The sequence below is a fragment of the Beta vulgaris genome, chromosome 2 (genome assembly GCF_026745355.1).
Source record: "Beta vulgaris subsp. vulgaris cultivar EL10 chromosome 2, EL10.2, whole genome shotgun sequence".
Taxonomy (NCBI): Eukaryota; Viridiplantae; Streptophyta; class Magnoliopsida; order Caryophyllales; family Amaranthaceae; genus Beta; species Beta vulgaris.
In genome coordinates this window covers 20,526,315-20,541,815 of record NC_079203.1, presented here as the reverse complement: position 1 = coordinate 20,541,815, position 15,501 = coordinate 20,526,315, and the positions used below count along the sequence as shown (strand labels likewise).

The 15,501-nt window shown below is 39.9% G+C and overlaps 1 protein-coding gene and 1 long non-coding RNA gene across 2 annotated transcripts; both read left to right on the top strand.

Moving 5' to 3' along the window:
• Nucleotides 1-1,426: 1,426 nt before the first annotated feature.
• LOC130590582 (uncharacterized) lies at nt 1,427-3,078 on the top strand. Its single transcript, XR_008968431.1, has 2 exons — nt 1,427-1,459; nt 2,907-3,078. It is a non-coding gene; the product is annotated as an uncharacterized LOC130590582 (long non-coding RNA).
• Nucleotides 3,079-14,653: 11,575 nt separating this feature from the next.
• Nucleotides 14,654-15,220, top strand: LOC104887078 (uncharacterized). Its single transcript, XM_010671664.1, has one exon. It carries the CDS (start codon nt 14,654-14,656, stop codon nt 15,218-15,220), a length of 567 nt encoding a protein of 188 aa, XP_010669966.1.
• The last annotated feature ends 281 nt before the right edge of the window (nt 15,221-15,501 follow it).

Sequence of the window (15,501 nt, the reverse complement as noted above, 5' to 3'; positions counted from 1 at the left end):
GTACATAGTTTAGGTAAGTTAAATTAAAAAAAAAAACCAATGTAGAAAGTAAATATTTCGAAATCTATACAAATCAATTAATTTCTTTTACATATTTACCATAACCAAAAAGTTTGTACATAAGCAAGATATACGAAGAAACATACTATGAAAAGGCTTTAACACTATAGTTCAATCTATCCAATGAAAAAGTATTCACTTAACACATTGCTTTATTTAGATGTTCAAATAAAATGATATTCTGCACTATTACTGTCACTCCTTTATGCAACTATTTCCGCTCCCGAATTCTATAGTCTCACTCAACCCATCTCCTTTGTGATGTAGCAACTTAATTATTCCATATGATGTTGGTGTACACTTCATTGATTGAACATCACGCGTGTTATCTAAATAGAAGATATTCGTGGCAATTAGTTGTTATTGAACTATAACACTAATACCTTTTGTGATTCTTGTCGTATTATAACTTTGTAAATATATGGAGGTAAAACTAACTACATCTATGTTTACAAATCTATATATGAAACAAACATGTATCTGGTCATTACTTTTCATATAATCAACTTATAATGACATTATTATCTACGTGAACACATGGCATTTTCAAACATGACACATTTCATGTAATACTCCGTATTTTGAGAATTAATTCGTATTAATTAAGAAAATATAAAAAAGTTAATAAAAAGGATTTAGTATTATTTACAAGAATAATAAGAATATAATAATATTAATACGAGTCGGTTGTGTTAATTTCGGATTTATAAAAGTTAAGCCGAGTTTACCCGATCTAGAGTTACCACTTTTAGAAGGTTATAAAAAGGAAAAGAAGAGAAGAAAAATTTTAGAAACCCTAAAATCCTCACTTTCCTTCCTAAGCCGTCATCTCCCATTTTTCTCTCTCCTCTCTCGCTGCTTTCCTCTTCTCTCTTGCTGCTCTCCTCTTCTCTCTCGTTGCTATCCTCTCCTCTCTATATGTCCTTCCCTGTCCTCGTCTCCCTCGCCGCGCCTTCTCGGATCCTCGTCGCGTTGTGCGACGAGTAGCGCTGCAGCGTGTGCGAGCGAGAGTTGGGCGTGGGTCTCGAGTCAGTGCGCGAGGGTGTAGTGCGAGTGTTGTGCGAGTGAGTGCGGTCAAGGGTGTGAACGAGCGAGCTGTGCGAAGTGGGGTTGTGTGCGACGAGAGGGTTGCTGTGCGAGGCTCGTATGCGAGATGAGCAGGTGCTGGGCTGTGCGACGACGCGGGTTGTGCGAAGTGGGGCTGTGCGACGACGAAGGCTGGAGCGAGGCTCGAAGGCTGGTTCGAGTGCTGAGCGACGAGCGACGAGGTGCTGCGTGGGCTGCGCGAGTGCTGCGGGTGCGTTCGAGCGTGGTGGTGCGAACCAGGCAGTAGTGCGCAAGTGTTGTGTGCCGTTGCCAGAAATCAGTCGCCGGAACTTGATTTCCGGCGAGCTTAACGGTATAAAACATTTTATATATTGAATATATTATATTAAGTTTAATTATAATTTATGTTTTCATAATTATGTTAAATTATAATTAGTTAATTAATAATTCAAGTTAATGAGTTCATTTTATTATTCTGACTATAATTGTGAATTAACTTTGGACATAATACTGGATTGGACCTAAAGTTTTGGACATAAGATTTTGGACATAAAACATGGTTGGACTTATAATTTAATGGTTTGGTAAAGATAGTGGACTAATGACACTAACTAATATTAGTATGTTCACTAGCTTTAATCCTTAAAAGACGTTAAACACTATATAATAGAAAAGTAACGAAAATTCTTAAACAAGGGGTTTAGTTATCGTTTACTTCGAATTATTAAACCGTATAGTCTTAGTTACGTAGTAGTTGTTAATATTACCAACGACGTAGCACTAAAGCTTTTATTTAACGGTTTAGGTCCCAATTTCATAAGCGGAACGTTCGATTAAGACAGCGAAAATTCTCCGTTACAAGGTACGTACGCGTACCAGTTTAATCCCAAGTATTAGTATCATGATTAGGTTGCAATCTATGTTATTGGAACCTAGAAGCATGATAGGGAACGTTTGATTGATTGAGATTGTCTGGTTAGACATTTGTAATTGAAATGATATGTTGCATTGGAATGCGTAATTCTATCGTAGTATAAACAAGAGCATTTTTAATCTATCCATAGTGTAACAAGGTTGTTACAAGAGATATGATTCGAGCATTGTAACTAAGAGGACAGGTAAATGATTCTATGTATCCATAGTGTAACAAGAGTGTTACAAGAGATACGATTTGAGCATTTTAATAAGAGAACAGGTAATTGATTCTATATATCCATAGTGTAACAAGAGTGTTACAAGAGATACGATTTGAGCATTGTAACTAAGAGAACAGGAAAATGATTATATGTGGTTATGAAATGAATGGTTAATATTAAAATGAATTATGGCAATATCTTGTAGCTGGACTCCCTACAAGTGATGAACAATGGGGGGAGTGTGGGACTTGTCCTACGCTCCTACGCAGGCCTACTGTGACGACAGTAGTGTCCTTATATTTTTGACACTCAAGTAGGCGGAAGGTTCCGTTCGATCTTGGGGGTATGCATACTAAGGTGATGGGTGTGAGACGGAACAAAACCGTATTTGCATTTCATCTAACAGACCTAGTGTCTGTTAAGGATTCAGTAGCCCGTATGATTCTAGTAAGATGACGGTGCCCGTTCGATGCCAATTAAAGATTAAAGATATAAAGGTTAAAGGATGTAACATAGTGTAGCATCATGCTTAAGATTGTTCATGTGTGCATCATTTATGTTTACATGTATTCAATGGTTCATTACGTACTCAGCATAGCTGATTGTGTGTTATTATGTGTTTGATGAACTGCGATGAACCATTGATGCTACAATGGGGAGCAGACTAGGTGTGCTGGTGCTGCTGCATAATCTCGAGCATACGGGGACTAGGCTTGGGTATTTACATTTAAAGCATTTTGAAATAAGTATTATTGGTTTTTCTAAGACTTATATATGGTTTGTGGTTTGAATGAAAGGGGTCATTGATGATTCCCGAGTTGTATTTATATTTTAATTCCGCTGCATTTTAGTTTTCAAGTTAATGTTTTAAGTTATCGTTAACTCTTATTATGCCTTGCGTTCCATCGCGGCGGTAACGCCCCGAGGTCGACGCGACGCAGCAGTGGTAGCGCGTGTGGATTTTGGGGGTGTTACAAAACTGGTATCAGAGCCGAAGGCTCTGAATTTCAAAGACTTTTAAAAACGATTTCAAAATGGGTAGTATGGGATAGGAGCATAAAAACATATTATGTTATGTGCATTAAGTCATAGGAATGATTGCAAATGTGATTTCGTTTCGTGTCTTGAACTCGAATGTGTTGTTTGATTGTTCAAATTGAAGTTGCGAACGATTCTTGCAATATTCGAAAATGAATAGGTTAAGAGGATGTACAAGGATGTTTCAAAAATGGTGTTGAACTAAAACCTTATTTTGCGACAAAACTCTTTACTTGATTGAAACGATCGTTTTATCTCTTAAATACCATATATACTATATGTATATGTTTCAAAACCTTTAAGGATACTTTATGATATTCCTTGTTATGGTTGTGACGTCTCATGTGAGATGTTTGTGTTGCAAGTCAATAAAGACTTAATATTTGTTCGTGAAACTGCTTGCTATATGTGCAATGTGTATTGGTTAAGAAAGGACAGGATGATGTGTGTCACTGAGATAGCTATTATGTTATTTTCAGCGTATAATGGTTCGGTCGGGAGGCACGCCTGAAACCTCTCTGAATATCGAGCAATCGATACGTGACTTGGTGCAAATCACTGCCAACCTAGCCCAAGGTCACAATCGTGAAGGGGATTTATCTGAAAAGGTTGCCCGTAGGAACCCACCAATACTGAATGGGAAAGGGGGACCTGAAGAATTAGAGAACTGGGTTGGGGAATTCGATAAACTTTTCTTCACCTATCCTGCCCTGATGAGAAAACTGTGCCCTTAGCGAGCTACTACCTTCAGGGAGATGCTCATTTCTGGTGGACCCAAGCTAAGAGCAACCTCCTGAGTCAGCCTGGTTTTGGGTGGGAAACTTTCAAAAAGGCCTTAAGGGACAAATATTACCCTCCATACCTTAAGAAGCAGAAAGCCCAGAATTTATGATGTTGGAACAAGGGACTCTGTCTGTTGAGGAGTACTACCGGAAATTCATCGAGCTGATGAGATTTGCCCCGGAAATAGCACCTACTGAGGAATCTAAAGCCTCACGTTTCGAACTAGGACTTACCCTTGACCTGCAAGGAAGACTGGGGGGAGATACATTCACCTCTTTAGATCATGTGTTTGGCAAAGCTGCTCATCTTTATGCCATCAGGAAGAGAGAGGAAGGGGTAAGCAGGGTGAGAAATGAAAAAATAATCCAAACCCCGAGGTCCAGAAGTTTGAAAAGAAGCATAATGGGAACCAAAACCATCAAGACCCTCAAAGGAATTGCGGTAAGGGACCCAATAATAATAACAACTCTAATCCCAACAACAATAACCGCAATAACACCAATAACCGCAGATCTGAGCGTGTGTATAGTGTAGTAGAAAGTGCCCTAACAACCATCCTGGTAGAGACTGTGAGGGTAACAAGGTGGAATGTCGAGAATGCGGGAAATTGGGACATAGGGCATATGAGTGCTACTCGAAGAACAAACTGATCAGACCCAATGGCCAAAAGAATGGGAATTATGGGGACAAACCTCGAAATGGAAATGGAAACGGGAATGGAAATGGGGGAAGTGCTTACAATGGGAATTCTAACTACTCCAAGCCTGTAACCAACACCAATAATCAGACATCTAATGGGAACAATGCAACCAATTCCCAAGATAAGGGCAAGGGGAAGCTGTATATGATGTCGACTAGAGAACAAGAGGCTCGAAGGGATGTTGTCTCGGGTACATTTTCTATCAACTCCACTCCTGTTAAAGTATTGTTTGATTCTGGAGCATCATTGTCATTTATTGCCCATTCAACTGTTAGGACTTTAACATTGATCGAGTCTGAGTCGATTTCTATGCCTATAGTCATTCCGTCTGGGAGACTGTTAATGCTCTAAAAGATTTCTAAAAGTGCCACTGAAAATAGGAGAGAGTTTCTTTCCTTCTGACTGATAGAGTTTAACTTATCAAACCTAGACGTTATTTTGGGGATGGATTGGCTTGGAAAGTACATGGCTAAGATAGACTGCGATGCGCAAAAAGTGGAACTGAGAGATCCTTCGGGAAAAAGAGTGTCATATAGGAGAATACCTCGAGAACCCGGGATTAAGGTGATCAATGCCTTACAACTTAAGAACTACGTAGACAAGGGATGGCCTCTCTTTATGTGTTCGGTGAGAAGAATTGAGGATGATCCGTTGAGGCCTGAGGATGTGCCAGTAGTCCGAGAGTTTCAGGATGTTTTTCCTGAAGATATACCTGGTATGCCACCAAGGAGAGATGTAGAGTTCACCGTTGACCTAGTACCTGGGACTGGACCAATTTCGAAAGCCCCATATCGAATGGCTCCAGCAGAAATGAACGAGTTGAAAAACCAGTTGGAGGAACTACTAGACAAAGGGTATATTAGACCTAGCATGTCACCATGGGGAGCACCGTCTTATTTGTGAAAAAGAAGGATGGTAGTTTGAGGTTGTGTATAGACTATCGAGATTGAACAATGTCACTGTGAAAAACAAGTACCCATTGCCTAGGATTGATGACTTGTTCGACCAACTTCAGGGTGCGGGGATGTTCTCCAAAATAGACTTGAGGTCAGGTTACCATCAATTGAGGATTGTTGATCATGATATACCTAAGACTGCTTTCAGGACTAGATATGGCCACTATGAGTTTACGGTAATGCCTTTTGGGTTATCTAATGCACCTGCAGTTTTCATGGACCTTATGAATAGGATCTTTCGACCCTACCTCGATAAATTTGTCGTTGTATTCATAGACGATATACTGATCTATTCTAGGAGCAAGGAGGACCATGAGGGTCATTTGAGAGTCATTTTGCAGACACTTAGGGACAACCAACTATATGCGAAGTTTTCGAAGTGTGAATTTTGGTTGGAAAGAGTGTCATTTTTGGGTCATTTGTCTCCAAGGAGGGTGTGTCAGAGATCCTGCAAAGATCAAAGCCGTGAGTGAATGGCCTACTCCAAAGAATGTCACAGACATAAGAAGTTTCTTGGGTTTAGCCGGTTACTATAGGAGATTTGTGAAAGACTTCTCCAAAATAGCAAAGCCCATGACCATTTGATGAAAAAGGATTGTAGGTTTAACTGGAATGAGGACAGTGAGAAAGCCTTTCAAACGCTCAAAGAAAGGTTAACATCAGCCCCTGTCCTAACCTTGCCTAATGGGAATGAGGGATATGATGTGTATAGTGATGCGTCCAAGAATGGGTTGGGTTGTGTTCTTATGCAAAATGGGAAGGTCATAGCTTATGCGTCTGGCAGTTGAAGCCATATGAAGTCAATTACCCAACACACGACTTAGAATTGGCCGCAATAGTGTTTGCCCTAAAAATCTGGAGACACTACCTTTACGGGGTGACTTGTCGAATCTTCATGATCACAAAAGTCTCAAATACATCTTCACCCAGAAAGACCTTAATATGAGACAGCGCAGATGGTTAGAGCTCATCAAGGACTATGACTTAGACATCCAGTACCATGAGGGTAAAGCCAACGTCGTTGCTGATGCGTTAAGTCGCAAGTCTAGCCATAGCCTGAATACATTAGTCGTTGCCGACAAACTTTGTGAGGAGTTTCTAGACTCCAGATAGAAGTTGTTCATGAAGGGGAGGTAGAAAGATTGCTGAGTGCCTTAACCATCGAGCCCAACTTTCTAGACGAAATAAGAGAGAGTCAACCTGGGGATGTGAAGCTTGAGCGAGTCAAAGCAAAGCTTAAGGAGGGAAAAGCAGAAGGGTTTGCGATCCATGAGGATGGAAGCATAAGATATAAGGGTAGGTGGTGTGTGCCACAAAAATGTGAAGAATTGAAACAAAAGATAATGGGTGAGGGTCATAACACGACTTATTCCGTCCACCCAAGGGGAGATAAGTTATATAAGGACCTCAAGAAGATGTTCTGGTGGCCTGGGATGAAAAGAGCAGTAGCTGAATTTGTTTCAAAATGTCTAACGTGCCAGAAAGTCAAAAGTGAACACAAGAGACCTCAAGGAAAGATTCAACCTTTAGACATTCCGACATGGAAATGGGACTCGATATCCATGGATTTCGTTGTAGCCTTACCTAGGAGTGGGGAGGCAATAATACCATATGGGTGATAGTGGAAGACTAACCAAAACAGCAAGGTTCATACCTATGAAAGATACGTGGAGTATGGAAGCCTTAGCCAAGGCCTATGTGAAAAATGTCATTCGATTGCATGGAGTACCCACGAGTATAGTATCAGATAGAGATTCGCGATTCCTTTCGAATTTCTGGAAAAAGGTTCAGGAAGCTTTTGGTAGTGAGCTATTGATGAGTACAGCTTTTCACCCAGCTACAGAGGTCAAACCGAAAGAACTATTCAGACTTAGAGGACATGTTGCAGCATGTGCCTTAGAATACCAAGGATCATGGGAAGACCATTTGGACCTCATAGAATTCTCATACAACAACAGCTACCATGCTAGTATTAAGATGGCACCATTTGAAGCACTATATGGGAGAAAGTGTCGTAGCCCTTTGTGTTGGAACGACATTAGTGAGACTGTGGTGTTAGGACCTGAGATGATTCAGGAGACAGTGGATCAGGTGCGATTCATTCAAGAAAAGATTAAGGCTGCACAGGACAGGCAGAAATCCTATGCGGATCAAAAGCGAAGGGATGAGAATTACGAAGTCGGGGAAAAAGTATTGCTTAAGGTGTCTCCAATGAAAGGAGTGATGCGATTCGGGAAAAAGGGGAAGCTAAGCCCTAAATTCATAGGACCATATGAGATTCTGGCGAGAGTAGGCAAAGTCGCTTATCGCCTAGATTTGCCCAATAACTTAGAAAGGGTCCATAATGTGTTTCACGTATCCCAACTCCGGAGATACGTACCGATGAGTCACATGTACTTGAACCGGAAAATGTCGAAATAGACGAAACCTTATCCTATGAGGAGAAACCTGTCCAGATCCTAGACCGCAAAGTGCGTAGTACGAGGAATAAGGACATCAGAATTGTCAAAGTGTTGTGGAGAAATCAAAATACTGAAGAAGCCACCTGGGAAGCCGAAGATGCAATGCGTCTGAAGTACCCTGAGCTTTTTCAAGAGGTACGTGAGTTACGGGGACGTAACTTTTCTTTTAAGGGGGGAAGAATGCGATAGAATTTCGCGCTTTCACCCTAAAGTATGTTAATTGATAGTTATTTGTAATTATTGCTCATCTGTTGTGCGAACGTTAAAAACGCTTATGAAATTTTGGGACTTAGAAGTGCAAAAGATCGTCGTTAAGACTGGCTACCTCCAAGTTTCGGGACGAAACTTCTTTTAAGGGGGAAAGCCTGTAATACTCCGTATTTTTGAGAATTAATTCGTATAATTAAGAAAATATAAAAAAGTTAATAAAAAGGATTTTAATATTATTTACAGAATAATAAGAATATAATAATATTAATAAGAGTCGGTTGTGTTAATTTCGGATTTATAAAGTTAAGCCGAGTTTACCCGATCTAGAGTTACCACTTTTAGAAGGTTATAAAAAGGAAAGAAGAGAGAAAAATTTAGAAACCCTAAATTCTCACTTTCCTCCCTAAGCCGTCATCTCCCATTTTCCTCTCCTCTCTCGTTGCTTTCCTCTTCTCTCTCGCTGCTCTCCTCTTCTCTCTCGTTGCTATCCTCTCCTCTCTATCTGTCCTTCCCTGTCCTCGTCTCCCTCGCTGCGCCTTCTCAGATCCTCGTCGCGTTGTGCGACGAGTAGCGCTGCAGCGTGTGCGAGCGAGAGTTGGGCGTGGGTCTCGAGTCAGTGCGCGAGGGTGTAGTGCGAGTGTTGTGCGAGTGAGTGCAGTCGAGGGTGCGAACGAGCGAGCTGTGCGAAGTGGGGTTGTGTGCGACGAGTGGGCTGCTGTGCGAGGCTCGTATGCGAGACGAGTAGGTGCTGGGCTGTGCGACAACGCGGGTTGTGCGAAGTGGGGCTGTGCGACGACGAAGGCTGGAGCGAGGCTCGAAGGCTGGTTCGAGTGCTGAGCGACGAGCGACGAGGTGCTGCGTGGGCTGCGCGAGTGCTGCGGTGCGTTCGAGCGTGGTGGTGCGAACCAGGCAGTAGTGCGCAAGTGTTGTGTGCCGTTGCCGGAAATCGGTCGCCGGAACTTGATTTCCGGCGAGCTTAACGGTATAAAACATTTTATATATTGAATATATTATATTAAGTTTAATTATAATTTATGTTTTCATAATTATGTTAAATTATAATTAGTTAAATAATAATTCAAGTTAATGAGTTCATTTTATTATTTTGACAAAATTGTGAATATAACTTTGGACATAATACTGGATTGGACCTAAGAATTTTGGACATAAGATTTTTGGACATAAAACATGGTTGGACTTATGATTTAAATTAGTTTGGTAAAGATAGTGGACTAATGACACTAACTAATATTAGTATGCTCACTAGCCTTAATCCTTAAAAGACGTTAAACACTTTATAATAGAAAAGTAACGAAAATTCTTAAACAAGGGGTTTAGTTATCGTTTACTTCGAATTATTAAACCGTATAGTCTTAATTACGTAATAGTTGTTAATATTACCAACGACGTAGCACTAAAGCTTTTATTTAACGGTTTAGGTCCCAATTTCATAAGCGGAACGTTCTATTAAAATTCTCCATTACAAGGTACGTACGCGTACCAGTTTAATCCCAAGTATTAGTATCATGATTAGGTTGCAATCTATGTTATTGGAACCTAGAAGCATGATAGGGAACGTTTGATTGATTGAGATTGTCTGGTTAGACATTTGTAATTGAAATCGATATGTTGCATTGGAATGCATAATTCTATCGTAGTATAAACATGAGCATTTTTAATCTTATCCATAGTGTAACAAGGTTGTTACAAGAGATATGATTCGAGCATTGTAACTAAGAGGACAGGTAAATGATTCTATGTATCCATAGTGTAACAAGAGTGTTACAAGAGATACGATTTGAGCATTGTAATTAAGAACAGGTAAATGATTCTATGTATCCATAGTGTAACAAGAGTGTTACAAGAGATACGATTTGAGCATTGTGTGTTATTATGTGTTTGATGAACTGTGATGAACCATTGATGCTACAATGGGGAGCAGACTAGGTGTGCTGATGCTGCTGCATAATCTTGAGCATACGGGGACTAGGCTTGGGTATTTACATTAAAGCATTTTGAAATAAGTATTATTGGTTTTCTAAGACTTATATAAATGGTTTGTGGTTTGAATGAAAGGGGTCATTGATGATTCCCGAGTTGTATTTATATTTTAATTCCGCTGCATTTTAGTTTTCAAGATAATGTTTTAAGTTATCGTTAACTCTTATTATGCCTTGCGTTCCACCGCGGCGGTAACGCTCTTGAGGTCGACGCGGCGTAGCAGTGGTAGACGCGTGTGGATTTTGGGGGTGTTACATTTCAAATATATTTACTATAAGTAAATAGATGAAAAAATTGATATGAGAATAGGAATAATATGAAAATTTATCATTTTCTTTTTAGAATATCAAGAACAATTTATGATAGCAATAAAAACTTTTAAAAAGTAATAGAAGTTAAGAAATGTTTCACGGTTATGGTTGCTGGTGGTTTGCTCCCCCCACTGCTCCTCCCCCATCCGTCGTGTTTGGTTGTGTTAACAGTGAATTCTTTAGCTGCTATTTTGTGTTGCATGTTGCTGCTATTTAGCATGTTTTAGATTTCTCATTCCACTATTTTTTTTATTTCATCAGCAATCTTGGTGGTAATATTAGTATACAACCTGAACTGGATTTCTGGAGTTCTGCTATTTACTGCTACATTATAGGTGCAAACCCTCCTATGCAGGTAGTGGAAGGTTTTATGAGGCGAATATGGAGGAACTTAGGGGTGGATAAGGTTGCTATGGTTAAAAAAGGGATATATATAGTACGCTTTACCACAGTTGAACGCAAAGATCAGGTGTTATTAGGAAACCATGTGTTTTTTGACAATAAACCTGTAGTGGTGAAAGCATGGGATCCTACTGTTGATATTGTGAAGGAAGATGTGCGAGTTTTGCCTATCTGGGTCCAAATGTCATTGAACTTTAAGTACTGGGGGGAGAACTGTCTCTTCAAGATTGCTAGTCAGGTGGGTAAACCTATCAAAACAGATCAGGCAACAGCTAGAAGGGATAAGCTGCAGTATGCTAGAGTTATGATGGAAGTGAAGGTAGATCAGGACTTTCCAGACACTATTGAGTTCATAAATGAGTGTGATGCTGTAGAACAAGTTGATATTATCTATGAATGGAAGCCAGTAACCTGTAAAATGTGTAACACTATGGGGCATACCCAAGATAAGTGCCAGAAACCGGTGGTGAGGACAGAATGGAGGAAGAAAGAGAGTCCACCTCAAGATGTTGAGGTTAATGCTAAGGTTATACCTCCTGCTGAGAATGTGGAGTTTCAGCCTGTAAAAAAGCCAGCTAGAAGAAGCCTAAATGTAGCTACTAGTCCAGTAGTGAATAATGGTTTTGAGGTACTTGTTTCACAACCAGTGGATACTGAAGAAGCTGAAGTAGTTGTTTGTGTTTTAAATGGGGCTGAACAAGAAGATGAAGGGGGTGGAAAGCTCCCTGATGCTCATGGATAGAGTTATTGTCTGGAATGTTAGGGGACTTAACAGTCTAGCCAAGCAGAAGGATGTTAAGAAGTTTCTTGACATGAAAGATGTTGGGCTGGTGAGTCTCCTTGAAACAAAGGTGAAGGCATGTAATATGGGTAGCCTTTACCAGAATGTGTTTAGAGGTTGGTGTTTTTCTTCTAACTCCTCTTTCCATAGGGGAGGAAGGATTGTTATTGCCTGGAATCCTATGAGTTTTCAGGTTGATATTATGTTCATTTCTAGTCAGCTTATGCATTGTTCCATAACTGCACCTGCTGGTAGAAGATTCTTTTGTACATTCTTATATGCATTTAATGATGCACATGGAAGGAAGGAAGTGTGGGAGGATTTAGTGAAGTTGGTGGGTCTGTGTAAGGGTCCTTGGATTATTCTAGGGGACTTTAACTGTGTGATGAGTAATGATGAGAGAATTGGTGCTAGGGTGAGACAACAGGATATGGAAGACTTAAGGAGATGTATGGCTCAGTGTGGGATGCAGGATCTCACTAGCACTGGAAATCTATTCACCTGGAATAATAAACAAGAAGGTGAAAGTAGGGTGTACTCTAAGCTGGATAGGGCTATGGTGAATGATGATTGGTATAGGTTGTTTCCTACATCAGCAGCACACTTTATGCCTGAGGGTTTGTTTGATCACTCGCCTATTGTTGTTAATGTTTACCCTGTTAAAGAAAACACTAGAAGGCCTTTCAAATACTTTACAATGTGGAGTTCAGCTAGCAGTTTCTCACAGCTTATTCAAGAAGGGTGGAATCAAGATGTTCAAGGTACTCCTATGTATAAAGTAGTGAAGAAGATAAAAGAGGTGAAGTTGAGACTGAAAAAGTTAAATCAGGAGGGCTTTTCTGATATACAAAGTCAAGAACTAAAGGCTGCTAGGTACTTGAAAGAGTGCCAAGAGCAACTTAAGGAAAATCCTAGTGATATGAGTCTTAGTGAGGCTGAAAGGAAGGCCAGTGCTGAGTATAGAAGCAAGCATCAACAGTATATGTCTTTTCTAGCTCACAAGGCCAAGCTGGCTTGGTGTAAAGATGGGGATGAAAATTCTTCTTTATTTCATAATGCAATTAAAGCTCGAAGACTTCAAAATACTGTTTATGCAATCAATAACAGTAGGGGTGAATGGCAGGAAGGGGTTGAGAATGTTTCTCAAGCTTTCCTTGAATATTACAGAGATTTGCTGGGAACTAGCATCCAGGACAGGACTGTGATCAAAGCTGCAGTCATAGATATGGGTCCTAAGCTTCAAGAAGATCACATAGTTTTGTTGAATAGTCCCTATATAGCAAGTGAAGTAAAAGCTGCTCTCTTCTCTATTGCAGGTGATAAAGCCCCTGGCCCTGATGGCATGGGCTCTCATTTCTATAGAGACACCTGGGATATAACAGGTGGTGAAATTACACAGGCTGTACTGAATTTCTTTGATCAAGGTTGCTTGTTAAAGGAACTGAATGCCACTATACTCACTCTAGTTCCGAAAGTCTGCTGCCCTCATAATGTGAGTGAATATAGGCCAATTGCCTGCTGTAATGTGTTATACAAGTGTATAACTAAAGTCCTTAGCAATAGACTAAGACTCATATTGCCTGATATCATTGCTGAGAACCAGGGTGCTTTTGTGCATAGCAGATTTATAATACATAACATTATGGTCTGTCAAGATATGGTTAGAAGTTATGGAAGAAAGAATGTTAAGCCTAGTTGTCTAATGAAATTAGACATGAGGAAGGCTTATGATACTATTGAATGGGATTTTTTAGAAGATATGATGAAAGCTTTGCTTTTCCCTCCTAAATTCATTCAGCTGGTCATGGTGTGTGTTAGAACTCCCAGATTTTCAGTAATGATTAATGGTAGCATGCATGGTTACTTTGAATCAAAAAGGGGGTTGAGGCAAGGAGACTCTATTTCACCCCTCCTTTTTGTCATTTGTATGGAATATTTGACTAGGATATTGAAGAAAGTGGGCCAGCACCCTAGGTTCAAGTTTCATCCTCGATGTAAAGGGCTCCAATTGAATCACCTTATATTTGCAGATGATGTTATTCTATGCTGTGAAGGGGATTTCTACTCTATCTATCTCATGTTGCAAGCTTTTAAACTATTCTCTATGTCCTCTAGATTATGTATCAATGAGAATAAGTCAGAATTCTATACTGCTGGTATGGCTCCTAGTGATGTGCAAAGAGTTAAGGATGTTTCAGGTTTCTCTCAGGGTACTCTCCCATTCAAGTACCTGGGAGTGCCTATATATTCTAAGAAGCTATCTGCTACTGAATGTCAGGTGCTTGTGGAGAAAATGACTTCTAGAATAAGGGTGTGGAGTAGTAGGCACTTGTCCTATGCAGGGAGAGTGCAACTAATTAACTCTGTGCTCATGAGTATACACATGTATTGGGCTCAGGTGTTTGTTCTACCCAAGAAAGTCCTTAATGAGATCACAGGTATCTGCAGAGCCTTTTTGTGGTATGGGACTTACTATAGCAGTAAACCTGGAAGGGTTAAATGGGAAGATATCTGCAAGCCTAAGAGTGAAGGGGGTTTAGGTATCAGAGACATTCATAAGTGGAATATAGCTGCTATGGCTAGATATGTATGGGCTCTGGCTACAAAGCAGGACAACTTATGGATCAAATGGGTTCATGCTGTTTATATCAAAGAGGAGCACTGGTGGGATTACAGACATCCAGTAGGATGTAGCTGGTATTGAAATAAGTGTGTGAGGTGAAAGAGTATTTGAAATCCAAAATTTCTATTCAAGACCTCACTGGAATGCAGAAATACAGCCTCAAAGGCATATATGCAAAGCTTTGTGTGGAAGAAGAACATGTTACCTGGGACAAGTTTGTTTGGAATAGAATCTCTATTCCAAAGCACAGAGTTATTACTTGGCTAATAATGAAAAACAGGCTAAATACAGCTGACAGATTATTGAAGTATGGCTTAATACATGATGATGCTTGTCAATTTTGCTCTACAGGAAGAGAAACACAGGAACACTTGTTCTTCCAATGTGATTATTCCAGGAAGTGTGTTGATTTATTGAGATCTTGGCTGGGTATGGTGAGTCATCAGTATGATTTTCAAAGAATAGTAAGATTTTGGAGAAATAACAGAACTTCATGTTTCAAGAAAAAAGTGTTGGCTGCTGTATTGAAAGTTGCTGTGTACTTCATATGGTGGGCTAGAAATGAGGCTGTGTGGAATCTTGTTGGCTGGAGGCCTGATCAGATTGTTCATAGAGTGAAAAGCTTAACAATTCTTAGGATTAATACTGTCTTGCCTAAGAAAACTTCTACTGCTGATAGAGCTTGGTTTGATTTGTTAAAAAGTAGATAAGTGGCTTTGTATTCAATTGTTTCCTTTGGTTGTTTGTAGTCTACTTGGCTGTTTCCCTTCCTTGTAGTTTAGGGGGTCCAACCTAGTTGGTTCGCCTTCTCTTGGAAGTGGTTTAGGTTGTAAAAGGTTTGGTTTATGCAATAAATCTCAACTTATCTAGCAAAAAAAAAAAAAAAATGAAGGTATAAAGCAGACTTGGATCTCTTACTTAAAAAGAATTTAGATTAGTTGTGAGCTAAGTTCATTGTGGTATTATCATTTATCAATGACTTCAAATTACT

Bases quoted from the DNA above. Each gene is read 5' to 3' on its own strand.
- LOC104887078 (XM_010671664.1), top strand. From the start codon at position 14,654: ATGCAGAAATACAGCCTCAAAGGCATATATGCAAAGCTTTGTGTGGAA.